The sequence below is a fragment of the Nelumbo nucifera genome, chromosome 3 (genome assembly GCF_055504915.1).
Source record: "Nelumbo nucifera cultivar China Antique chromosome 3, China Antique-T2T, whole genome shotgun sequence".
Lineage (NCBI taxonomy): Eukaryota > Viridiplantae > Streptophyta > Magnoliopsida > Proteales > Nelumbonaceae > Nelumbo > Nelumbo nucifera.
The window spans coordinates 15905811-15933809 of record NC_142651.1 but is presented as its reverse complement, the minus strand read 5'-3'; the positions used below and the strand labels follow the sequence as shown (position 1 = coordinate 15933809).

Sequence of the window (27999 nt, the reverse complement as noted above, 5' to 3'; positions counted from 1 at the left end):
CATTTGGCGCCGTCTGTGGGAAGCAGACCAAATGACGAGGTACTTAGCACAAAAAATTGGCCATCACAAAAAATCGATCCATCATATACTATTTTTAAATTTTTTTGCAATACAGAAATAACAATAATTAATTCTATTTAGGGTTGTTCATAAAACTAATGAAATTGACCAAACTAACCCAACTTGATCCAAGTTGGTCACATTTTAGTATTTTTCGGTTTGTTTCGGTTCAACAATTTCTCAACCTAACAAAGTTGGGTTAGTTTTTTTGGTTTGGCCATTTGTAAATTGACCAAAATTGAACTGATTGATATATATATATATATATATATATATATATATATATATATATATTTATATTTAAAATATAAATCTTTAATACAGGAAAGTAGGAAAATTCCCATATTTATAAGTTTAAAATAATTTATAATGTAAATTTAAATTTATAAATTTATTATTTTTAATAGTATCATTATAATATTTTGAATTTAATTTTTTAAGTTTGAATCTTTTGAAAATTGAAAATCAACCCAAATTGATACCGATGTTTTCAACTCGCCATTAACCTGACTAGTTGAATCATTTGAACCATCACCTAACCTTGGTTATGGGTTTAGTGGGGACCCATGCGATGCATGAACTCTATTAAGTCGAAGTTAAATATATAGAGTGTTGACGTGGAATGGTTTGACCCATTCGACTCAAATGATTGAGCCATTGGCAGTAGACTTGTTCATGGACTGGGTCGGGCTGGACTTTTACTCTTCATTAATGAAAATTTGTTAGGCCCGAGCCCAAGCCCGAGCCCGAGCCCGGCCCAACCAACGGGCCTACAACTTGGGCCCGAGCCCAACCCTGATAAAAAGCCCGAAGCCTGATTGTGTTCGCTGGAACTGAGTTCGCGGTGACTGTAGTCTGTGAGTTGCGACCTACGATTTTAAGTTTAACAATGATCAGTTTGCGTCTATGTGTGTGTGTGTGTGTGTGTGTGAGAGAGAGAGAGAGAGAGAGGGAGAGAGAGAGAGAGAGAGAGAGAGAGAGAGAGAGAGAGAGAGAGAGAGAGAGAGAGAGAGAGAGAGGAGAGGAGTGAGGACTCACCGCCGGAGTTGTTGCGCTGGTGAACATTCGCCACCTCGTCGGTTTGTGTGGTTGCCTGAGAGTGTGAGGATGAGAACTGTGGAGGATGTGGAGATTGGAGAAGAATGGTTCGGCTGGAAAATGAAAGGAAAGAGGCAAAGAGGTGAAAAAAAAGAGGGGGTCTTCGACTAGGGTTTTTAGGTTTTGTTATAGGTCGGGTCGGGCCTTAAGCTCGCGGGCCTATATGCGTATTCAAGCCCGTTCGGGGGGCGGGCCGGTCCGTCGGGTCACCCGACCCATGAACAGGTCTAATTGGCAATGGCCCAAATGCAAAAGCGGGTTGACCTCTATTTTGGTTTTTAAAACATTGACTAATACAACTCAAGTTAGTTAGTTTTCAATGATGGTTGGTTAGTTTTGAGTGACCAACTTCCAACCTGACCTGATTAGTTTGGTTGGCCAAACCATCTCCAACTGAATTGAACTGCCTAGTGAACAAAAATCCTAATCTCAACTAATTTAATAGTCTAATCTCTATTAAATAAAAATACATAGTTACTGAAAATATATTTATAACGAAAATATAATAAATAAGTAATAAAAAGCTTCAATACCTCTAAGTTATTTAATCTATTCTCACTATTTAAATAATATTTATTTTTTATCAATTAGTTATATTTTATATTCTTATTGTCGAATATTATTAAATATAATTAATTTTGTGATTTTGATAAAATTCAATCAATTTTTTGTTTTTTAAATAAAGTTTAAAATATGATTTAGAATTACATTTTTAATTTTTAAAACATTTAAAAATTAGTTATTTATAATATTATTTAATTAATTTTTAAATTATTTATATTTATATTCTTATTATTAAATCTATTATAATTACTTTTGTGTTTTTGATAAATTTTTAATATTATAACATAATTTTGTTATTTAATATATTTTTCTATTTTTTAAATAATAAATAAGATATGATTTATCTATAATTTTTTGATATTTAAAAAGTATTTATTTACAATAATATTTAGTTATTTAATAATACCATATTTTAATTTTTAAATTATTAATTCAATAAGTAATAAAATTAGAATTCATACTATTATTAATTTTGTAAAATATAAAATAATTATTAATTCAAATATTATGAAATCTATTTAAATTATTTTTCTACTGTCAATATATTTTTTAAACTTATTACACAGTTTCGTTATTTTAACTATTTAATATTTAATTGCGTTAAATATTTAAATTTTATTTTTCTTAAGGCTATTATGTAGTATTAAATGTTTTTTATTTAAAATATTTAGTTATTGAAATATTTAAATAATATTTTATTTTTTAGTTCTAATTTATATTATTTGAATAACATTTAAATAAGTTATTTATATTTTCAAAATATTATTTAGTGATTAAATTGAGTAATCCATAAAATTATAACTTATATTGTTATTACATAATTTCATTATGAATTTCACAAAAATATAATATTACTTATAATTATTTTTATGTTTTTAATAAATATTTTAATGTTATTACATAATTTCATTATAAATAATATTTTGTGTTTTACTAAAGTTATAACACAAATTTGTTATTTAATATTTTTTTGAAATAATATTTAAGATACGATCTAGTTATTAACTTTTTTGATATTTGATGAGGGCGAATTTGGCCCTCCAATGATATTGTGACACATGGCACCTCGGAACAACTAGGTGACACTTGAAACCACTTAGGCAACAACTTGCCTTAGCCAAGTTGATGGTGTCCCACCTGGCGGCCTAGCCCAGGTGCGAACTGGCGGTCTGGCCCAAGCGCGAACTGGCGGCCTGGCCCAGGCGCCGACCTGGCAACTTGCGAAACGTGTTCGCTGACAAATTCAGCATGCATATCCTAACACTCCCACGATCCTTAGAAGTTGGCCCACGTGCCGAACGATCCGGAGGGTGGTCAACGTGCATGGCGGTTGCCTTAGAGAATCTCGGACCACTTAGACGACTTCTCGGAAATCTCAGATGCGGTGCGTGAAGCCCACGCCAAACAATGCCTATATAAAGTCACCAACCCCAATGGCATAGGGGGGCAAGTAAGAATATTCTAGCTCTCATACTTTGTGATTTTTAGCTTGCAGTCTATTTTGAGAGTATTGACTTAAGCATCAAAGCGACCTTGCTGAGTTAGCCACCCCGGGTCCTTTGACATTGATTCCTTGCAAGTCTCTAAAGAACTACGAAGCTCAACAATCAATCCAATTCGCTACCAAGCAGCTCGACCCTCTGGTCAGCTCGACAACTAATAAGCAACTAGGTTCTCTGGTCATATCGGCAACTAATAGGCAGCTCGGCACTTTGGTCAGCTCGTCACCTAACTTGCCTAGCTCGGCCCAGTCAGCTCGTCACCTAACTTGCCTAGCTCGGCCCAGTCAATTTGGCACCTAACCTGCCCAGCTCGGCCCATTTAACTCGGAACCTAATCTACCCCCAGCGTGGCCTGGTAAGCTCGGCATCCAAGTCCTCATCCAGCAAAAGTTCACTTCGGCCTCTGAGTCATCAACCACTTGGAAGCAGACCAAATGACGAGGTACTTAGCACAAAAAAATGATACATCACCAGAAATTGATTCATCAATTGGCGCCGTCAATGGGAAACACTACAAAAAGCTAAGTTCTCATCCTCCGAAAGGCTAAGTTCTCTTCTTCCAGAAAGCTAAGTTATCACCTTTTATAAACTAAAAGCTCTCACTTTCTAGTTTCCATTTTTTATGAATTCAAAGACCATGCAGGAAGTTAATGGCTAACAGACTAAGCAGCTCTACCAACTTTATTTCAACTCGGATAAAGCCTCATCAGTCCTCTTCGCGCGGTACCCTCTACAAATATGAGCTCTTCGTGGCTTCCGCGGGAGTAGGCGGCCAACGGACTGCATGAACACCCCTGCCGGTCGAGCCTTCCAAGGCTCCCGTGCGAGTTGGTGACCTAAAGTCAGTAGTGCTACCCCCGTAGGTCGAGCTCCTACTAGCTTCTTGTAGGAGTGGTTAACCGATATCACTAACGAGGCTGATGCAGCGCAGCCGTAACTCTATGGTGTCGAGCTGATAAAAGACCCCAGCACCACATAAGACCCAGTTGCCTCTTCGGCATGGGCCAAAATCAAAGATCAATGAGCGTGGACTACGAGTCGCTCCCAGAGCCTAAGGGCTAAAGTGTCGAACTGGCAATGACTTCGGCACCACATAGGATCAATCGCCTCTTCGGCATGGGCAAAATCAAGGGTAAGGAGAGTGGACTGCCAGTCGCTCCCAGAGCCTAAGGAATTGAATCGACGCTTACGAGCTCATCGAATTAATCATTTCAGGCCAAAAGGAGAAATCTACTCCCTTCGCCAAGTTACTTTCAGCTCGGGAGTGGGGGGCAAATGATGAGGGCAGATTTGGCCCTCCAATGATAATGTGACACATGGCACCTCGGAACAACTAGGTGACACCCGTAACCACTTAGGCAACAACTTGCCTTAGTCAAGTTGATGGTGTCCCACCTAGCGGCTTGGCTTAGGCGCCGACCTGGCGGCCTGGCACGGGCGCGAACCTGGCGGCCTGGCCCAGGCGCCGACCTGGCGGCCTGGCACAGGCACTAACCTGGCGACATGCGAGACGTGCTCGCTGACAAATTCGGCATGCATATCCTAACACTCCCACGATCCTTGGAAGTTGGCCTACGTGCCGAACGATCCGGAGGGTGGTCAACGTGCATGGCAGTTGCCTCAGGGAATCTCGGACCACTTAGACGACTTCTCGAAAATCTTGGATGCAGTGTGTGAAGCCCATGCCAAACAATGCCTATATAAAGGCACCAACCCCAATGGCATGGGGGGGGGGCAAGTAAGCATATTCTAGCTCTCATACTTTGTGATTTTTAGCTCGCAGTCTACTATGAGCATACTGACTTAAGCATCAGAGCGACCCCTGGTCCTTTGACATTGATTCCTTGTAGGTCTCTAAAGAACTATGAAGCTCAACAATCAATCTAACTCGCCACTAGGCAGCTCGACAACTAATAGGCAGTTAGGCCCTCTAGTCAGCTCGGCACTCTGGTCAGCTCGACAACTAATAGGCAGCTCGACAAGTAATATGTAGCTCGACCCTCTGGTCAGCTCGACACCTAATAGGCAGCTCGACACTCTAGTCAGCTCGTCACTTAACCTGCCTAGCTCTGCCCAGTCAGTTCGGCACCTTACTTGCCCAGCTCGACTTAGTTAACTCGGCACCTAATCTGTTCCCACCTCGGCCTAGTTAGGTCGACATCCAGGTCCTCATCCAGCAAAAGTTCACTTTGGCCTCTGAGTCATCCGCCACTTGGAAGTATACCAAATGACGAGGTACTTGGCACAAAAAATTGATACATCACCAAAAATTGATTCATTAATATTTAATGTATTTAAAAATTAGTTATTTACAATAATATTTAATTATTTAAACAATACCATTATTTAATTATTTAAAATATAAATTATTTATTAAGTTTAATATTCCATAAAATTAGAATTTGTATTATTATTAAATTTTAAAATATAAAATTATTATTAATTCATTATTTTGAAATCTATTATAATTATTTTTCTACTATTAAGAGATTTTCTAAACTTATTACATAATTTTGTTTTTTTAACTATTTAAAATTTGGTTATGTTAAATATTTCACTATTGATATATTTAAATAATTTTTTATTTTTTAATTTTATTATCATTTGAATAACATTTAAAATTATTTATTTATATTTTTAAAATATTATTTAGTTATTAAATTTAATAATCTATATATTATAATTTATATTGTTATTACATAATTTCATAAAAATATAATATTATTAAATCTATTATAATTATTTTTTTGTGTTTTTAATAAATATTTTAAAGTTATTATATAAATCAGAATTAGAGATGGGATAAATCAGAATTAGAGATAGTTATGATAATTTAGATGAAAGTGGCTAATAGTTAATTTCTTAATAAAAAAGAGAGATCAGCCATGTTAGGTGGTAACTCCATACGCTTATAGAAGGAATTTTATACCCGTCTAGAATTGCTCCATTGGGTAATTGTGGTATAAGTGTATAATATTAATTTAGTGTATATAATATAAATATAAATATAAACATAAATATAAATATAAATATAAATATAAAACCTACCCTCCTTCCCTACGTTTCGTATAGTTTTTTCTGCCTTTTCCTTCATTTTCTATTTTTCTTTCAAACCAAACATGGAGTAAATGTTTTTTGCGATGCCCTATGCCCATTTAGCCTAGAGTAATCCGTTGGACCCGATTCATATAGGGTATGGACCCATCACCCATTTATGGCTGGGCCAGGGGCTGTGGACCCAGGCTCAGGCCATGCTAATGTGGGCGGATGCATCGGGTTCGAATTCCACACCAATATTAAAATTTTGGGCCCCACATGTATTTAAATACTGACGTGAAACCTTATCATGGGTTTCACGGGTTCCCATTGTCATAATTAATGGGGAAATTCCATTGTTGTCCCATGTTCACCCGTATGAATATACGGATTCGTTCACCCGTATGAATACACGGATTCGACCAATCCGTACCTCTATCATTGCGTAAATAATATTGGTTTGGTTCGAAGGATAAAAAGCTGTCTGCCTTTCCCTTTTTCTCCCCTCGTGGGCTCGTACCTGCCCTCCCTTCGAGAAACCCTAACTTCCGGTTGCAGGTATCCTGCTTGAAATTGTTGCTGACGCATAGCCCCAAAATATAGAGCACATCGATCCTTCTTGTTCAAATGCCATTGACCAGCGACGTGAAGGTATTAGGGCTTAAAGCGTCGGCCCCGGAAATTAGAGAGTCAAAGTGACTGATTTTTATCAATGGAGGTCGTCCCCTACTGCACCTGTAGTGGATTCCGTAACGCTTCTGGCGTCTGTGCTTCCTGCGGCAGCTATCGGCCTGCTGCAAGAAGACCGCCGCCTCCTCGTTCTCATTTGCCATCGATGTCAGGCGAAGATGAAGGGGTCACTGAAGGTGGAGAACATGGAATATATTATTTTATTCCCAGATTGATCGTCAGTGCGCTCTCCGGAGCTCTTACAGGGCTGTTCGCTCTAGGTATCTTAATTATCTTATATACGAAGAGTTTCATTTGGTCGTAGAATTCCAAATTCCATCCTGATAAGTCCTGTATAGATTGGATTTGGATTCTGTTCAAATTGATTCCATCTTCAGAAGTATAATACACATTGGATGTTATTCGAATTGAACACTTTTTTTTTTGGGTTTTTTGGGCATGTTTTGAAATTCAAGTACGTGCATGTGATGCTGTTTTTTTTCATGGTTATTTTAACGTACGAGTAGTAGAAGAGTATTAAATGGGTTTTTTAATGTTAAAACTGAAGTTAATCCATTGTTATATTACCCATGAGTCCCATGACTGACGAGGAAACAGCCTTGAGGAACCTATAAAAGAACTTCCTCGAGGATCAAATTTGTTTAACTTTAACGGATAATTGTGGTAATGAAACATAGTCCATTAGAAGAATGCGATCATCTCTCTGTACCGGTGGCATCTATAGCAGAGCTACTAATATGAGTTTTCAAGACGGTTGTTTGTTGTGAACGCAAGGATGGCTAATGTTAACAAGGTATAGTATTGCAAGATCAATGACTGTTAATTCATTCTGAATTTACAGAGTAAAGAAGGCAGCCAGTTCTCTCGGGAAGTATTATTGTTACGTACATTAACTTGGTTGGGTGCTTTTCGAATGACCCTTATTGATTAAATTGCATCAGTTGATCTTGGTAAAGAGAAAAAAAGGCCATTACCCAATGTTGGTCCCAGCTATCTACGGTCTTGAGAGGGGTGAGTTGTATATAGACCAATTTGTCAGTTTTTTGCACAAATTAGATGTTCTCAGACTTCAATCTGTATTCTCATGCTTGCCAGACTGAAATTTTACCATTACACCAAGCAATAGCCCCTAGTTGGTCTTTGTATGGAGAGGAACTGTTATGAACCCATTGAACTGAGTTGGGAACACTTATATAGAATCACAAAGCCCATGTATTAGGAATAGAGCAATTAATGATGCCTGGATAAGAAGGTTTGCAAACTGTATTCTCATATTGGGGGGGGGGGGGGCATCTTAATGGGATGCAATTGTGAACCATAATGTAAATATTAATATCCCCCTCCTGATTGTATATAATTTTTTAAAAGTGTTACAAAATCTCAATTTCTGGATAAGATGATTTACAAACAATGTTCTAAAATTAGATGAGGGGGTGTTTGAATTGAATTCAATAGAGAGCCATAATAACTCTTTACAATCCCTCCCCAATTTATTGTAAGACTTTTAAACTGATAAAGTTCAGACCTGCACTAGAATTCTGTTAAAATTAGAGGAAGATTAGAGGAGATAGAGGAGAGAAGAAGAGAAGAAGAGAAGAGAAGAAAACTGGTTCGAACAAGAGAGAAAAATCACTCTCTTTAGTCGGCCAGGTTATATTTATATGTTTCTATTCGAATACAACAAAAAGACTATTACATCCCTACTTAAGTATGGGACACATCACTTAACATAAACATTACACATCAGCTTAAATATAAATAGAAGGACTAAACTACCCCTATACAGTTGACACTAACATAAACAAATGTAAATAATGGAATGTTCAATTGGATATACCTGTGATAATCACATATTTAGTTATTACCAATGATTTTACCACATGCATCATGACTGTTACATAACATAACCAAGTTCAATTTCCAAATTCATATTCTGATAGTCCATATACATTCTTCTTTTTATCTTATAAAATTGATGATGATACCTAAAAAGTGCAAGTCACTGAAGTTCAATGCTTGATACAGAAGAAACCAAAACTTGTAATCCCATCATAACTCAATCAAGAAAAATATCAATTAACAATTTAACATAAAACAAAATAAAAGATCTAAAGTCAGTCTGGATTTTTTTTTAGATAAGTAAGTCAGCACACAATTTGAAAAATTACAAAATAAAGATCTAAATAAATTATAAAACAAAAGATGTAAAGTTATTGACATTCTAAATGCAAATTAAAAGCAACAAATTATGACATGGATAGGGTATGATTGCCATATCACTTGGCATTCTAAATATAGAGATCGAAATAAATTATGAAATAAAAGATCTAAATAAATTATAAAACAAAAGATCTAAAGTCATTGACATTCTAAATACAAAATAAAAGCAACAAATTATGACATGAATAGGGTATGATTGCCATATCACTTGGTTAAAACAAAATTCTCTGTTCCTTTATGAGCAACTTGTTATTATACAATAAAAAGAGCATAGACACTACAATCTCACCCCACCACTCTTTTTTACATTTGAGCCCAAAACTTTTGTTGTCTATTAACTCCTTGTTTATCCAAACAATCTAACAAATAGTTTGCAGGCCTTTTTATTGATAAAAAAAAATAGTTTGCAGGCCTTCATATCCATCTGATTTGTATCCACATGTCTTTTGAGAACCATTTGAACTGTTTTAATTCATTTATGAAATTCCACACCACATTCTTTTCCTTCATTAACTGGTCAGCTACCACCTTCGAATCACCTTCAATCATCAACCTCTCAATTCCCATTTCTTTAGCTTTTTGCACACCAAATACTTCTGCCAAAATTTCTGCTCTTACTGAATCACCTTCTCCTATTGGACCTGAATGCATTGCATATATGGTTCCGTTCTCTTCCCTTACCACTCCCCCACTTCTAGAAGGCCCAGGATTACCCATACTGCTGCCATCAAAATTCAGCTTCAACCATCCTCTGCTTGGAGGTGTCCAATCCTCTTTTGCTTTCAGTTAACTTTTGTAAGTGAATTTGTTAGCTTCTTAACACCTTTCTCTATAAAGCTAAAATATTAGAAGGGGGAGAGTAAAGGGATAGGGTTGGAAGCAGAGAGAAGGGTTTTGGACAAGTCATCTCGCAGTTTTATAGTAGGAAGGAATATAGGAAATTACCTTAGGTGGACAAAGATTAATCAGAGTGAAGAATGAGGATGGTGATAATCAGGATGAAGACATTATATTGATGAAACTCGTGTTGTAGAAAAATCAATGGATTTGGAAGTGGTGGTGAATATATGAAGTTGAAGTTAGCAAAATTATGGGTTTATTCTTTTTGGAAGGGGAGGAGTTTGAAAGACATTTACAGAGTTGGAAAAAGAGAGTTTTGGTGATGTAGTTTCTGAAGAAATGGTGCAAGCAACAAGAACTGGGAGCCAGTGTAGACAAACATGTCCTATGGATCAATGGATGTGCAGTTTGAAGAGGTATTCAAAAATCTCTTGTGGAGTTCAGAACAAGGATTAAGTATGTGGTGGGGGATGGTATGAGGATAAAATTTTGGTGTGGTACTTGGTGTGGAGATCAGCCACTTAAAGAGAGTTTCCCCATCCTTTTTAAGATCGCACAAAATAAGGAATAGTTGGTAGCTGAGGCTGTTTACTGGGAAGGAGATGTAGCAGTTTGGTGCCCTGTTTTTAAAAGGAACCTGAATGATTGGGAGGTTGGGCAGTGGTTGGGGCTGATGCAGCAAATTGGTGCCATCATACCTGATACTCTGAGCAGGGACAGACAAATTTGGAAATGGGACAAAGCAGTCAGATCTTTTTACAACAGGCTCACTGAAGTGGGGGGCTTTCCAGAAGCTAAAGTGTGGGACACTATATCTCCTCCAAAAGTTGCTTTTCTATTATTGATTGCAGTGTTGGTCAAATGCTTAACAGTGGATGTACTGGCATGGAGAGGTCTGAGAGTGTTGCCCAGTAGGTGTGATGTGTGGAGAAGCTTCAGAAGATTCAGATAATTTGTTTATTCACTGCAGAGTTTCAAGGGGTCTATGGACAAAGTTTCTGGAGCTGTTTGAGGTTCAGTCTTGCTTTCCACAAAGTTTGCTGGCATTGTTATTGCTTATTGGGTTGGCAGCTGAATGGTCTATCAAAAGAAGGCAAGGTTGTTTGGGGGTAGGACCTGCTTTAGTGGTTTGGACAACTTGGGTGTAAAGAAACAAGAGATTGTTTGGACAAAGTTTCTGGACCTGCTTTAGTTGGTGTGTTGTTGGGTGATGGTTTCTCACATTCCCTTTTTCTTTTAATATATATATATATATATATATGTGTGTGTGTGTGTGTGTGTGTGTGTGCGTGCGTGTGTGTGTGCGTGTAATATATGTATGTATGTATATAATATTATTTTCTCCCTTCAAAAAGGTATTCAGTCATGGTGATACTCTGCTTCAGTTATTCCAAGTTGTAAGAGTTTTTCATTTTGAAGGCAGTGGTATTTTAAGATACTTTACAAGAGTTTCTTTAATTGGCATGTACTTGACAATACTTTTTGCCAGCTTATCAAAAGGAAAAAAAACCTATTCTGAGTGCAATACAATGCTTGTTAGAGCCAAGGCAGATTGCTAATTGTGAATCCTGATGCATGCAACTTATGATGGTTTCCCTATTATTCTGACCACTTGGAAGTTGGAAATAGTTGATTATTGGGAGATTTTAATAAAGGCATTCTTTATTGGGTCTGAAATGTTAAGTTTACTGACAATAATTTGATGATTTTGTTCTTACTTATTTATGCTTCATGTACAGCTGGAGCTCTTACTGGAGCGGTTACTGGTGCATTAGCAGGTCGGGCTTCTGAGAGTGGTGTCCTTCGTGGGGCTGGACTTGGAGCTGTTGCTGGGGCAATTTTATCTGTTGAGGTTTTAGAAGCTTCCCGTGCTTACTGGTGTTCAGAACAATCTGGTTCTCGTACCTCGTCATCCATGGTCAGTGACTTATTGCAGAAATTTTGTTTTTAGACCTAATATTGACCTTTTGATCCATCGCTTTCCAGGCAGATTTCATAGAGGAGCTCCTTCATGGGAGGTTTGTACAGGAACAGTTTGCACCAACGATGTTCACAGCACACCACTGGCAGGTTATTTTACTGTATTTTCTTCAATAATTTTGCTTGTATTTTCCTGGTTAAGGGCCAGAATTTAATATTCTATGGCTTGATGCAAGTATGCATGAATAACCAAAATGCTTTGGATGAGAGCAAATAGTTGCCTTCTTTATAAACTACAAACTTTTGTGTTTATTAAATAAATAAAATACATCAATTTTTTTTTTGATGATAAAAAGAACATTTTATTAGAAAAAACATTTTAATGGCTCTATGCAGGACCTTCTGTGAAATCTCTCCCCTTACCACTAACGACCATACTTAAAAAGAAAGACTTAGAGGAACTCCTTTAATCAAATGCACTACCTGTTAGTCTTCCTCAACAAACTCAGCCTCCCTCCCTTCAACTTCCTAATCCCAAACCTCTCTTCCTTTCCCAACTCCAGTCTTCTTCATTCTCTCTTCCCTGCACCTCCTCTCAAATTCAAGGACTAAAATTTTGTCACATATCAGAGCGTATCAGCCAATACGTATCATATTGGTGACCCTCTGATACGCCCCTATACTAGGTGTTTCGGGGTCTGACCCATTTCAGGGGGTAGACAGGCCTTAAACTGACCCCCTGAACTGGTTTAGAAAAAAAAAAGCAGCTAATGGTACGGACCGATACACCCCATCCAGTGTATCGGCCTGTTTTGATATTTTGAACCTTGCTCGAATTCAGCAAAAGCTCTATGAGAAAACACCTTCCACCCAGAAACCACAGACCTAAAGATTTGCCAACCTCTACATCAAATATTCTTTTTCCGTTAGGGATGATAACTTTAATGCAAAAGACAAAGTGTTTATTCCCTTCTTTCTGTTTTTTGCATTAATTTAGACTTATCATTCCTCAAAAAGAAACTATTTAAAGTGGTTATTTAACTTGAGGAAAATTTTAATCAATGGTATATTGGGGAACAACCTTTCAATACCTTGCCAAGTAAATGATCTTTTTCTAATGTATATTGTGAATCAATTATTGGCAGAGTCCTGAGAGTATATTTTCCCTGACTTATGGAATTAGGATTAGAGTTGTATATGATTCTTTTTTGTTAGAAGTATTAATGGTGACCTTTTTTTACACTATTATTCTTGTATACACCAAAGTTGTGTGTGAGACTACCAAATTCTGTTGGCAAGATGTTAAGAAGAAAAATAGTATGACTTTATCAAAAATCTGCTGTTTGTCTAAATTTCTGAATTCCTTGTGCAGTGACAGCCAAGAACATCTCTTTCCTTTGATTCTTCCTAGTACCTCCTGCTCATTGGAACTATGCTTCTGAAATATGCCAAGAACATCTGCTGTTTGTCTAAACACACCAGAACACAACCAATGGAAGCAGGCCCCAGACAATTCTCCTCCTTTTACTTAAACACCCAAGCTGCAAGCTCTGCATAAGTGACATGGTACACAATGGGAAGTACCCTTCCCATCCAAATGTTGCAAAAAATGTGTTCTACACTGATGTAGCGCGATCTGACTGCTCCTTGTTGGAGGATGATCTGGCTTCTAGTCAGACGACGAGCTAAGTGAATCTGCAAGAAAGGATCAGAGAACCCGGGGTGGCTAACCCGACAAGGTCGTTCCGATGCTTAAGTTAGTAATCTGATGCAAGCTGAAGAGCTTTGAGAGCTAGAGAGCAGAAAAATCACGCGTACCTTGAGCCATTGGGGTTGGTGCCTTTATATACTGAAGTAGTCATGGAGCTCACAAAAGAGCTCCGGGATATCCGGGGTGTGGAGATAGAGTTCGCTCCACTTCCGAAGGAGCAGTAGATAAGGCTTATCGTTCCACTTCCGATTCCGGTAGAGTCGGGATGAGCCCTCATCGTAATCTCGGAAAAGTCGGGTTTTGTTAGCTCATCGTGATCTCGAGGGATTCGGGTTCCGTTGGAGAGACCTCTGGGGTTGGTTACGCGGGAATCAGTTACGTGGCGATTCAAGTTGTTGGTCCCGAACTGGTACTTCGGTTCCTTAGTTCCGAATTGTATTGAACACCGAGGTGCCTCGATGCCGAGGTGAACCTTATACAGAGGTGAGCCTTGCGCTGAGGTGGCCTTGCATCGAGGTGAGCTTTATGTCGAGGTGGCCTTGCACCAAGCTCAATTGTCGCGAACTATACTTGCCAGGCTGAGTTGTCTCCTCTTTGTCAGGTCGTGTCCACGTGTCCCCTCTTCGCTAGGTCGGGACCAAATCACCCTTCATCAATTGCCCCCCACTCCCCGAGCCAGGGGTCTCAACCCGGTGTGGGGAGTTCATGACGAGTATAGGTGGATTTGGCACGAGGTCTAGGCGGTCTGATAGGCGAATCATTGGTCGGACCAGCTCAACCGCTTGGCTCAACCAGGAACAACCCAGGTCACGTCAAGTGTACGCGTGGACGTCAAGCCGTTTTATAAACTCCGTGGACGTCAAAACGCGCACTAAACTGATTTCAACCTCGGGGGTCGTGCAACCGGTTTTCTTAGGACCCGTTGGATCGTGACGATCTCGACCATTGATTCCCGAATACAGTGGCTATAAATAGGGGGCAAGGGACTCATTTTCTTCGCCACAAGTCTGATAATTCGCATTCTGAGGTCGCACTCAAGCCCTTCAATTCGGTGTCTTCCCGAGGTCGTCTTCCTTTCTTCAGTTCGGTTTCCCTTTGGTGAGTATTCTCTAGCTCTCCTTTGGTGAATCCGCTGGAGCCGAGGTGGGTACCTCGGCTCAGGCCGTAGGTCTTGGTCCTGTCGAGGAGGTTACTTCGGGTTAGGATGCGGTCCGCGGTCCTCCCGAGGTGGACTCACCCTGGGAGGAGCGAGAGGCCTCTGGTGACATGGCTTCCACCTCGCATCGAGGTCGGGTGCCAGATAACTTTGGCCCGTCAACGATGACGGCGGACAGGCTCCTGTCCCTAGTAGCCCGGTATAAGCTTCCAAACAACTTAGTCTACAGTATCCCCCTAGGCAACTTCTCTTGGGAGCACGGTCACGACGAGATCATGATCCTCGAGGAACAGCTCGCAGCTGGTCTTCGTCTTTCACTTCACCCCTTGATAGTTGAAGTCATAAAGCTTTCTAACATTACCATAGACCGGTTGCACCCAAACTCCATCCGTAATGTAGTAGGAACAATCTCCCTTTTCCACGACTACAACCTTCCTCTCGACCTCGACATCTTCTCCTCCATCCTTTCTATTAAAAAGAACTCGTCCTGTGTTCTGCCCGAACACAGGCAAACTTACTACCTATCACCACGTCCAGGCTACAAACTCTTGCACGAGCTTTCGAACAAGGTCCCGGCCTGGAAAAGGCGTTACTTTGTGGTCCATAACACTGAGGGGTGGCCTTTCCCGGCCCATTGGAGGGCGGCCATCCAAGACCTCGGTGTCAGGTTGGACCTGAAGACAAGGGAGGTGCTCCGATTATGGGCGGAGCTCGGCTTGAAGTTCGTGGACTATGTGACCGAGGAGAAGCTCGTGCAGGCCAGTCTGAGTCCTGGTCGGTCACCATTTGTTGTATTTCCTTTACTTTATCTTGGTATTGTTTATGACTGTGCTTTGGTTGTAGCTATCATGGACATCCCTGCGACCGAACTTTTCGGGAGTATGAAGAAGGGGAAGAAGAAGCGAGCTTTGAAAAGAGCTCGCGTTGAGTCTCTGCCTCTGCAGCTGCCACTTCTTCAGGCAGCGACGATGCAACTCGGAGAATTCTGACTCCGAAATACAGCCTTCTCAAGAGCAAAAGCGCAGTGTACGCCGAGGAGGTTGCTGGTTGGGCTGAACTGTCGGTCGCTCAGCTCGAAGCCCGAGCGGCTACCCACTGCATGGTGGTAAGTTTCTGACTTATCTTCTTCGATCTTGTACTTATCTTTTTATCTACTGACGCTTGTTCTCTTCTCTTGGCAGGTGAACTCCGCTATCCACGCCTTGACTTATCAGTCCGAGGTGAATTTGAAGCGGGCCCTCGCAGCCGAGGAGTCTTCCCGTGAGGCTCACACCGAGCTTAACTTAGCCCGTAGCGAAAACAACCAACTGAAGAAGGATGCGTGGGCTAAGAAAGAGCTGATCACGCTGTTGATGTCCGAGGAGGAGCTCGCGGAGCATAAGGCAGCGCTGAAGAGGGAGGTGGAGAATCTCGAGGCTCATGTAAAGGAGCAGATTGAGATACTCCTTCAAGCAGTGGAGGAGGCCAAGGTTAAGGCCATCGAGGAATACAAGACTTCGGCGGAGTACCGGAGGGAGATGGTCGAGGTGGGGACGGCGAGCTATCGCAAAGGCTTCAAGCTTAGTAGGTGGTTGCCCCGGTGTGAGTTCCCCTAGCTCGATCTTAGAGCCATAACTACCTCGAGGATCACAAAGGAAATGGCTGCCAAAGCTGCTGAAGATCCGGACTCCGAAGAAGAAAGCGACAACGACCTGCTCGATCACGTCGAGGATAGACCTGTTCATGGGCCGGGTGGCCCGACGGGCCGGCCCTGCTTCCGGACGGGCTTGAACACACAAATGAGCTAGGGCTTAACCCTGGGCCGAAAAGCCCGACCCGCAATAAATTCGAGCCGAGCTCGGGATTTGCCAAAATAGCCCGGCTCGGCCCGGCCTGACCTATAGACTAAACTTAAAAAACCTTAACTCCCTAAGCCAAACCTCTCTTCTCTTTCACCTCTTTAACCTCTTTCCCCTTAGCCGAACCTCTCTTCTCTTAGTCTTCACATCCTCCTCAGTCCTCACACTCTCAGGCAGCCACACAACCGGCGAGGCGGCGAACATTCACCGGCGCAACAACTCCGGCGGTGAGTCCTCTCCTTTTCTGTTCTCTCTCTCTCTCTCTTTCTTTCTCTCATTTTTCTTCTCACTTCTCTTTCAAATCTCAGACGCCGGCGAGGCGGCGAATATAAGCACCGACGGCGGCGGTGCGTTCTCTTTTTTTTTTTTTTTTTTTTCTCTCTCTCTTTCTCTCTTTCTCAGATGCGACTTGACACACTTTTCACTGTTAAAATCGCAGCTCATAGTCACCGCGAACTCAGCTCCGGCGAACACAGTCACCGGCGAACATAGTCACCGTCGGGCTTCGGGCTTTTTATCAGGGCCGAGCTCGGGCTCGGGCCTAACAAATTTCTATTCATGAAGAGTAAAAGCCCAACCCAGCCCATGAACATGTCTAGTCGAGGAGACCGGTGCTGGTGAGAGCTGTATGAAGATGGAACCCCGAGATGACTAGAAGCCTCCTGATCCTCTACTGTATACCCCGAGCCTCCGAGCTCGGTTTATAGTGGAAGTTTCCTTTTTTTTTACTCAACTTTACATCAATGAAATATAAGCGTTTTGACTATCTCTGTGCAAAACTTTCTAAGTGTAAACAACTCCTGAACTGGTGAACTAAACCAAATAGGAGTAAAAATTTGTAGGTTACCTCGAACTGTCAAGCTCACGAGCTGGACTATGAGTAGGGATAACCGAAGTAAGATTTTTCCAAGTGTAGGTTACCCCGAACTATCGAGCTAATGAGTTGGACTACGAGTAGGGGTAACTTCGCATATTGTACGCCAGAGTGGGTGGACATTGTAGGGTATATACCCGACCTGTCTGCGCACGGGTTACTCGCTTAGGTGTCGGTTATCCCTTAGTGTCGAGCCGTCGGGCCCGACCTCAAATGGGATCAACCTGTATTTATGTGCCAATGTTGGCTAGACGTCGTAGGGTTTGTACCCGAACTGTCTATGCCTCGGGCATGAAAACCAGTTTGCCTATGCCGGAGAGGCGACTAGGACTTGTCTGCCTATGCCGAAGAGGCGACTAGGACTTCTCTGCCCATGCTGAAGAGGCGATTGGGACTTATCGTAGTGCCAAGGTCTTATATCAGCTCGACATCATGGCCCTTAGGCTTCTGGGAGTGACTCGCAGTCCTCTCTCCAGTTCGGTGATCACAAGTAGTATCTTCTTAGGTTGTTGATGTTCCACGCTCGAGGTACTTGCTTCCCTTCCAGAGTCGAGCTCGTACGTACCTTCCCCATATACCTGTCTTACTCGGTACGGACCTTCCCAATTTGGTCCGAGCTTACCGACACCGGGCTCTGGTACCATAACCTTCCAAAGAACCAGGTCGCTGACGCGGAAGTGTCACTTCTTGACCCGGGCGTTATAGTACCGAGCTACTCTCTGTTGGTAAGCTGCAGTCCGGATGTATACCAGGTCTCGTACTTCTTCTACAAGGTCTAGGTTAGTACGGAGCTCGTCATCATTCGTCTCTTCGTCGTAGGCCTCCAAGCGTAGTATAGGCACCTCGATCTCTGCTGGGATCACCGCTTCCGTGCCATAAGTGAGGTTAAGAGGAGTCTCACCTGTGGCAGTCTTGATGGTGGTCCAGTAGGCCCAAAGTACACTGGGCAGTTCGTCTACCCACAATCCTTTGGCTCGAGCTAAGCGAGCTTTTAGTCCACGGAGTATGGCTCTGTTGGTGACTTCCGCTTGCTCGTTTGCCTGGGGGTGTGCCACCGAGGTGAAATTCTGCTGAATTCCCATTTCAACACACCAATTCTGAAATTTTATATCCTCGAACCGCTTCCCATTGTCGGAGATGAGTACCCGAGGTAGCCCGAAGCGACACACTATGTTCTTCCAAAAGAATTTTTGTACGTTGTGGGCTGTGATTGTTGTTAGAGGTTCAACTTCCACCCATTTCGTGAAATAGTCTACTGCCACGACCAAAAACTTCCTTTGTCCCGTCGCTGGTGGGAATGAGCCAAGTATGTCGATTCCCCACTATGCAAAGGGCCATGGGCTAGTAAGGTATTTCAAATTGGCAGCAGGTCGGTGGTGGATGTTAGCGTGCCTCTGACACTTATCGCACTTCTTGACGAGCTCAAGTGCGTCTATCTTCATTGTGGGCCAGTAGTAGCCCTGCCGTAATGCCTTCTATGCGAGAGCCCTACCCCCAAGTGTCCGCCGCAAGTAGGGGAGTGTGAAGGATCTCCTGTACAGCTGTTCGTCTATAATGACGTACTTAGCCGACTGGCGCTCTACCCTTCGGGCCGCATTGCGTTCTGCAGGGAGGGTCCCATGAAGCAGATAACTCACGAGTGGATCAATCCAGCTCGTCTCTGCTTGTACTACAGGAGCGACCTCTCCTGCCCCCCTAAGAATGCTAGGCCGAGGTAAGTCCTCTATGTACACGGTCCGCATGGTGTTGCTGCTTGTGCTGGCTAATCGGGACAAGGCGTCGGCCTCAGCGTTCTCGGATCTCGGGATCTGTCTGATGAAGTAAGAGATGAAGCTGCACAGGATCTCCCTGACTTTGGTCAAATAGGCAGCCATGGTGTGGTCACGGGCTTCATACTCGCCGCTGACTTGGTTGACTACGAGCTGAGAGTCGCTGCATATGACGAGGTGCTTGGCTTTCACTTCCTTTGCTAGAGTGAGCCCGACAACCAATGCTTCGTAATCTGCTTCGTTGTTCGATGTTGGGAACCTGAACCGGAGTGCGTATTCCAGCTTCACCCCGCTTGGACCGTACAAAATTATTCCCACACCGCTTCCTTGTCGGTTGGACGAGCCGTCAACGTGGAGGATCCAGGGCTCCTCGTCCCAGGTCGGACCAACTCTAACTGGGATTGGTGTTGCACTGGTTGAAGCTTCCACCGTGTGCTCGAGCTTGGCCAGCTCGGGAGTTGCGGTACTGAACGTACATTCTGCCACGAAATCGGCCAAGGCTTGGGCTTTAATTGCTGTCTGAGGTTCGTACAGGATGTCGTACTTGCTGAGTTCGATAGCCCACTTCGTCAATCTGCTAGACACTTCGGGCTTGAGTAGGATCTATCTCAGAGGCTTGTTAGTGAGGACGATGATGGTGTGGGCTTGGAAGTACGGGCGAAGCTTGCGAGCTGCTATGACTAGCGCGTATGCCAATTTCTCGATCTCCGAGTACCTTGTTTTAGCATCCTGCAAAACTTTGCTAACATAGTAGATGGGTTGTTGGACCCGATCTACCTCTTTGATCAGTACCGAGCTGACCACCTCGTCACTCACGGAGAGGTACAACTTTAAAATATCCCCTTCCTCGGTTCGGGTTAGAATCGGGGTACTAGCTAAGTATTTTTAGCTCGTCGAAGGCGAGCTGACACTCTGCAGTCCACTCGAAGTCTTTACTCTTTTTTATAGCTTTAAAGAAAGGTAGGCAGCGATCTGCCGATTTAGACATAAAATGGCTTAGAGCGGCTATCCGGCCATTCAGTCTCTGAACCTCTTTTAGTTTGCGGGGAGGTCTCATATCTAAGATGGCCATTATTTTTTCTGAATTGGCTTCAATGCCACGCCGGTTGACTATGTAGCCCAAAAATTTACCCGAGGTGACCCCGAAGACACACTTGTTGGGATTCAATTTCATATTATACTTTCGTAGAATTTCGAAAACATTTTGCAAATCGTCTAACAAAAAATTTGAAAATCGGGTCTTCACGACCATGTCATCTACATAACACTCAACTTTATTGTTGATTAACGGCTCAAAAATCTTGTTTACAAGTCTTTGAAAGGTTGCCCTGACATTTTTTAATCTAAAGGGCATGACCTTGTAGCAATACAATCCGAGCTCAGTTATAAAGGTCGTCTTTTCTTCATCAACGGGGTCCATCCTGATCTGGTTGTAACCAGAGTATGCATCCAGGAAGCTCAACAACTCATGCCCTGAGGTCGCGTCCACTAGGCAGTCGATCTTGGTTAGTGGGAAACAGTCTTTTGGACAGGCTCTATTCAGGTCGGTATAATCGACGCACATGCGCCATTTACCGTTGGCCTTTTTTACCAGAACTGGGTTAGCTACCCAGTTCGGGTAATGGACTTCGTTGATGGAGTCTGCCGCTAAGAGCTTCCCGACCTCTTCATCGACTATCCTCCAGCGTTCCGGGGCGAGGTTGTGCTTTTTCTGTCTAATTGGCCTGACTAAGGGATTGGTATTTAGCTTGTGAGTTAAAATTTTAGAGTCTATTCCGGGCATTTCTGCCGCGGACCAAGCAAGTATATCTAAATTTTGAAGTAAATAGCTTACCAGCTGAGAGCGAAGTGGCTCCTTGATCGAAGCGCCGATTTGGAGGGTCTTAGTTGGGTCATCGGTCGAGACTGGGATGTTAACTGTCTCCTCTGTTGGTGTAGCTCACTCATCAGCATACTCCGTTGGTCGCTCGAGCTTGATGTCAGCCGCTTGCTTGGCTTTTCCCTTGAGGGTGGCTACGTAGCATTTGCGAGATTCGAGCTGGTCACCTCGCACAACCCCTACTCCATAGTCCGTAGGGAACTTCATTGCCAGGTAGTAGGTGGATACTACCGCACGTAGGGTGTGCGTAATGGGCCGCCCTACTATGGCATTGTAGGGAGAGGGAGTTGTTACTACAAGAAATGTGTGCTCGAACCTCACAATATTCGTCCACGTGCCGACCTCTACAGGTACTGAAACTCGCCCTAAAGGTCAGACCTCCTCGCCGCTGAAGCCTACCAGGGGAGTATCTGTCGGCTTTAGGTTGTTTTCCTGGAGCTGCAACTTGTCGAATGTGTCCTTGAATAATATGTCCGTCGAGCTACCCGAGTCCACTAGGATGCGCTTGACTTCGAAGTCGTTTAGCCTCAGCTTTATCATCAAGGCGTCATCGTGAGGATACTGGATCCCGCGCGCATCATCCTCTTTGAAGTAAATCGGGTCTTCAAGTCGGGGTCGCTTCGGCGGGTTCTGCTCCTCGCTTTCTAGTTCGCGGACTGAGGTTCGTCCTGTTGTCGAAGTACATCCCGCGATGATGGACCCGCCAGTAATCATATTGATTACCCCACGGATCGGTCTCTCTTTGGGCAACTGCCGTGGTGGCTGCTCGTTCTACCTCTTACTGGATTTGGGGACATTTCTTCTCTGGTTCTCTTGCCGGTCTGTTTGCCAATCTGCTTGGCTTCTATCTTCTCTGTATGAAATTTTTTAGATACCCACGACGGATGACCTCTTCGATCTCGTCGCGGAGGTTCCTACAGTACTCCGTACTGTGCCCATGGTCTTTGTGGAAGTGATAGTAGACGTTCCTATTTCTGGTGGCGGGATCTCCCCTCAACCTAGGAGGCCACTTGACAAATGAAGAGTTTTTGATGGCCATCAGGATTTCTCCTCGCTTAGCGTTGAGGGGTGTATAGTTCGTTCTTTCAACAGGTGGGGTCTTGGAGCGCTGACCTGACTTGCGAGATCGCGAAGGAGATTGGCTCCCAGACTTGTTTCCTCCCCTGGTCGGGGACTTACTCTTTCTTCTTTTATTCCCGTCATTACCTGTGGCTGTGTTGTCACCATCTCTTTTTCTTTTCTTTGCTGGGTTGTCTATCTTCTGATTCATCTCTTCCTCGGTTCCGATGAACTGGTCGACGAGCTTGAGGAATTCTGTGATGTCTTTTGGTTTATTGGCCACCACATGCCATTTGAATTCTCTGTGAGTTATGCCCTTTTTGGCTGCCGTGAGTCTTACCGTTGGGTCTAGGTCGGGGATCTGCAGGCAGGTGTCGTTGAACCACTTGATGTATCTCCTGATGGACTCCCCTTCTCTTTGAACTACGTTAAGTAGACTCTCCTACGACCTCGGGCACTTCTTGCTGGTGATGAAGTGCGAGGTAAATAATTCCACGAACTGTGCCCAGCTCTTGATTGATCTTGGCGCGAGGTTCCGGTACCAAGTCCGAGGTACTCCCTTGAAGGTGGTGGAGAAAGCTATGCACATGCAGGACTCGTCAGCCCCAGCTAGGTGCATCTGGGACTGGAAGGAATCCACGTGATCATTAGGATCAAAAGATCCGTCATACTTATCCAGGGGAGGCATCTTAAAGTCCTTGGGCATCGGGGTCGTTAAGAGCTCGGAAGACAGAGGGGACGACCCGGAGAGTAGAGGAGCGGTCTTTGTAGCTACCGAGCTCGCCTCCTCTTTACCTTTCATCTGTTCTTGTTGGTTCGGTCTCGCGAGCTGGCTGTTCTGTACTGAAGTTCGGTGTGCCTTGTGACGCCTCCGTTGCTGCTTCTTTAACGGTTCTGCATTGGTGCTGCTAACCTCAGTATGCTCTGGTACTGTTCTGCCGCGAGGTAGCTCTTGGTTCCTTGTGGGGTTCTGGGGCTGACTATCGTGGATGGAGGGGCCTTGCCTTGAGTTCGCGCCCAAAACCCCGAACTGGTTTCCTGTGAGCGGTCCTTCTTGACGCGAATGCTGAGGAAGAGTGGCCCTGTTGGGATGAGTGTCCCCGGACCTATTTCCGAGGTTGCCCCCCAGAGACATTCATCTCATTGCTCTGTCCGGCGTGATTGGAAGAGGCCATTGATTTCAGTGGAAAGTTGTTGATTGTGAAGAAGGCTTTTTGATCGTCTTCCCATAGACGGTGCCAATTGATGTAGCGCGATCTGACTGCTCCCTGTTGGAGGATGATCTGGCTTCCAGTCGGACGACGAGCTAAGTGAATCTGCAAGAAAGGATCAGAGAACCCGGGGTGGCTAACCCGGTGAGGTCGCTCCGATGCTTAAGTTAGTAATCTGATGCGAGCTGAAGAGCTTTGAGAGCTTAGAGAGCTAGAGAGCAGAAAAATCACGCGTACCTTGAGCCATTGGGGTTGGTGCCTTTATATACTGAAGTAGTCGTGGAGCTCACGAAAGAGCTCTGGGATATCCGGGGTGTGGAGATAGAGTTCGTTCCACTTCCGAAGGAGCACTTGATAAGGTTTATCGTTCCACTTCCGACTCCGGTGGAGTTGGGATGAGCCCTCATCGTAATCTTAGAAAAGTCAGGATCTGTTAGCTCATCATGATCTCGAGGGATTCGGGATCCGTTGGAGAGACCTCTGGGGTTGGTTACGCGGGAATCAGTTATGTGGTGATTCGAGTTGTTGATCCCAAATTGGTACTTCTGTTCCTTAGTTCTGAACTGGATTGAACACTGAGGTGCCTCGATGCCGAGGTGAACCTTATACCAAGGTGAGCCTTGCACTGAGGTGAGCTTTATGCCGAGGTGGCCTTGCATTGAGCTCAATTGTCGCGAACTATACTTGCCAGGCTGAGTTGTCTCCTCTTTGTCAGGTCGTGTCCACGTGTCCCCTCTTCGCTAGGTCGGGGCCAAATCACCCTTCATCATACACCTTGGCTGAATGGGCAATGTTTCCATTTCCATTGAACAAAAGAACACACTCCACACAGTGGAAGAGCATGCCCCTGCTTTACAGCCTATCGCAGTCAAAAACTTTCCCAGTACTGCTGTCCACACAAAAAACTTAATTTTAGAGGGAGAAACAAAATGCCAGATTCTGCTATCAGGAAACTCACATGCACTGCTGGTTCAGCTTCCTGTAAAATGATTGCACCTAGAACAGCCCACTGTTCTCCTGCCTCCACCTCCTGCAGTCAGGTTGCCCCATCTGTGGAAGGCAGATTGGATTTTCTGAATCATCTCCACCATTAGGTCCACTTCCTACAATCATTAAGTTTGTTCTAAGTACTGGATTCCAGGTAACCTGTCCATTCGACATCACATGGCAGTCCTTCAACAAAGCCTCTCTTTTCTGTGCAAGCATGAATTTGAATGGATATGATTCCATTAGAGGTTGCTGCCCACATAACCTGTCCATCTGGAATCTGATTCTATTACCTCCACCAAACTTATAACTCATCCCTTGAGGGAATTCAGAGTACACCTTTTATATGGAAGGTGACATTCTTATTGGGTAGTTTGAGCTTTTTACTATGTTGAAGAGCCTATAAGTTTTCTTCCTTGCAGCATCTTCTGATGCTCATAAATAGGCATTCACTGGTGTCTGATACAAGTCCACTTCTCCTGAATGTTGCTTCCTCAACTCTCCACCCACCCAAAGAAAACAGAAGATGGGAATTTCCATTCCTTTGGTGGCTTCTCTTTTCTTATCTGAACTGCCTTGTACATTTTCTTTTTGCACAATGCTACCAAGCATATGAACCAGTGATTTAAAAGGCGCACCTAGGCGCTCAGGCGAGGCGCATTTTAGGGTAGGCGCCTTGCCCAGGTCCTAGGCGCACGCCTGGTGTGCCTTGCACCTTAGCCCAGGCGTGCGCCTTTTGAAAATTTGCCGCTTTTTCCCTATTTTTGAGTCTAGCCGCTGGACCGGGGGCTCCGCCCCCGGACCCCCATGCCACGCTCCTTGAGGCCAACCCAAACAAGTCTCCGGAGCTTCAAGACCCCCCTATTTAGTAATGTTGTCAATTCATTCATCTTAATAAAATGTCTTCTTAAAAGCAAATTAAACTATAAAATTATTATTTTTTGTGTGCAATCTAAGAATTTAAGACCCTAACATGGTCTTTTTTGGATTTGCCTTGAGGGGCGTGACACAAAGGCGGCTCGTAGAATTAGGAATGTAATATATCACATTAGCTATTTGATGCAATTGAGAAAAATAGATTGTGAGTTTTATATGCTTGATTTCATCTTTAAATTCTCATTTGAATATGCTTTACATAATATATTTATGTATTTTAATTTTAGATAATAGGTTTTTTAAAACATTTATTTTAAAACTTAAGTTAATATTTTTATTAATATTATGTTTTATAATTTTTTTGATTTTTTTTGCATTTTTTTGAATTGTGCGCCTTGCCTAAAAAAGGCACACGCCTCGCCTTGTGCCTGTGCCTTGCGCTTTTAAAGCACTGATATGAACGGATCAGAAGTTGTAGTTGATATAAGTGCATCTGCACATGTCAAGAATATTTTTGGGGCCGGTATGCCACTATTTTATTTTTGAAAAGTGGTATGGCTGCAAAAGTTCTTGATGTGTTCTGTAGGATGTATATGAGTTTCACTGGTTCTCATCCTTGGCATTAACTTTTTTTTCTTTCATTTTGTTTGCCAAGCTGTTGACTTTGTTGATTTTTTTTGACTTTGGCTTATACCCTCTACCCTCAAAGTCTTAATGGAGAAATAAAGCCTAACTCTTTGGTATTGCATTTGGATGAATTGTGTTGAATTTAGCAGGTGAGCATAGCCAATATAAGTTATGATGAGATATATGATATTTATGGTGAAGTTACAGCCAGAGGTCTTTCAGCAGAATCATTGAAAAAACTTCCATGTCACATAATCACGGACACAAAAAAGGCACAGTATGGTGATAATTTCTGCTGCACAATCTGTTTGCAGGTATATGTACCTATGGTAAAAATTGGATGATGCCCAGAAGGGATTTTTAGATTTCATATATCTATAACACTTGTTACTTTAGTTTTTCCCAACGTAGTCTTACTTGCAGGATATTGTAGTGGGGGAATCAGTGAGAAGCCTGCCACTTTGCCACCACACATTTCATTTGACATGCGTAGACAAGTGGCTTGTTGGACATGGTTCGTGCCCTGTGTGCCGACAAGATGTATAGTATTGTAGGTTCTGGGTTTGTGTACATAAAGATCAACAAGCAGGTATGTGTTTTTGGGTCCTTGTAGCCTTTTTCAATTGCTGCTCCTTAATTTTATTTTATGTTTTAGTTCTATGCATATGTATATATTCCTTGTGTAATATACATGGGATCTAGAACTGTCACTTATCCGTCATTCAGAGGTGTATCTTCCACTCTTAGATCGGCCATGGAGAAAGCTGTGTACCCATTTTGGTTCTGTATCCGCATTGTTGGACTTCTTGGCATGTTTGATACATTGAACTTATATGTTAGAATAATCGGTTTATTTCCATTTCTTTTTTCTTTCCTTCATTTTTTGATATTGGAGAAGCATTTTATCTAACAATACAACCATTTTAGTTGAAAGAAAAATCTCTTATCTAAAGATTTTGAAACAAGTTTACTCGATTCCGAGGTGAATTCCTTTCTATTAATCTACCCTGCGAAATAGCTTGGACATCATGAGTTACAACTCCTTAATCCTTAGGAAAGGATAACTTGAACCAAGGCTGCTGTAATATCAAATATTCAAATAGTAGTGGTGATATACTGAACTTTTTCTTGGTCGATGGTATGCGACCAATGATAGGATTTTGTTTTAATTAGTCTCGGACATCAAACCAAAACACCAGGTGGGCCCCCATGATTGATGTCCTTGTATTATATTGAACTCTGGAGTCTGTTCTGTCAAAAGTTATCCATCATTATTATTTCTTTGCGCTCAACCTACGCAAGAAATTCGCCTACATCATTCTCTCTTTTCGCAATCGCACCATTGATCAGGGCTCAGGGGAAGGCATGGACCTGGGTTATGCTTATTCATGAGAAGTGAAACACGTGTTTAGAAAACCGGATCGGACCGGCCGGTTGAACTGGTTCAACCATGACCCAGGGCTTTGACTGGTTTGGTCATATCCCAGTAACCGGATTTGCTCAAAGTCTGCTAAAAACTGGCTGGTTGAACCGGAAAACCGGTGAACTAGCCCTGGTTTCATGAAACCGCTTAGGTCCATATATAAGTGAAATTTTAAAATGTTGTTAATAAGATTTGAATCCAAGACCTCTTATTTTTATAAATTACTTAATTACCACCAATCCACTTCTTTAAATGTGCTAATTAATGGTTATGTATTATACATATTACATTATTGTGCACGTATTTTAAAGAAAATGTAAGTCAAAAGGTTTGAACCTTGGCCATTTGTTTTAAAAATTAAGAAGCTTACCATCCATCCATCCATCATATTTAAGCACATTAAAAGTTGTAAAATATATTCTATATAATATTTATATGACCTACAGTATATATGTATATGTCACATCATCACAGTTCGATCCTGGTCGAACTTCTGACCCGTGAACCTCTCCCTTATTTGGTTCTATGCCCGGCCCGATTTTTGAACAGAGTGAAACCGTTTTCCTTTTTTTTTCCTTTCATTTTTTATTGTTTAGGAGCTCTAGTTTTTGGTAAAGTCAATCTTTATATGAACTGAGAATTTGGCCCTAGGACCAATG

At 42.6% G+C, this 27999-nt stretch overlaps 1 protein-coding gene across 2 annotated transcripts; it reads left to right on the top strand.

The window, feature by feature from the left end:
• The first annotated feature begins 6745 nt into the window (after positions 1–6745).
• Positions 6746–26776, top strand: LOC104598144 (NEP1-interacting protein-like 2). 2 transcript variants are annotated; one of them, XM_010260073.3, is made up of 5 exons: positions 6746–7210; positions 11750–11928; positions 11997–12080; positions 26067–26231; positions 26341–26776. In XM_010260073.3, exons 1-5 carry the CDS (start codon positions 6973–6975, stop codon positions 26461–26463), a joined length of 789 nt encoding a protein of 262 aa, XP_010258375.1. In that variant the 5' UTR covers positions 6746–6972; the 3' UTR covers positions 26464–26776. The 2 variants fall into 2 exon arrangements, with proteins under 2 accessions (XP_010258375.1, XP_019053629.1); XM_019198084.2 differs by having other exon boundaries at positions 26064–26231.
• The last annotated feature ends 1223 nt before the right edge of the window (positions 26777–27999 follow it).

What these genes read in the sequence shown, in the direction of transcription:
- LOC104598144 (XM_019198084.2), top strand. Translation starts at nt 6,973, where the DNA reads ATGGAGGTCGTCCCCTACTGCACCTGTAGTGGATTCCGTAACGCTTCT. An exon ending in TACAGGGCTGTTCGCTCTAG is followed by an intron (nt 7,211 to 11,749) that starts GTATCTTAATTA and finishes CTTCATGTACAG; the next exon opens with CTGGAGCTCTTACTGGAGCG. An exon ending in TCACAGCACACCACTGGCAG is followed by an intron (nt 12,081 to 26,063) that starts GTTATTTTACTG and finishes TGTTGAATTTAG; the next exon opens with CAGGTGAGCATAGCCAATAT.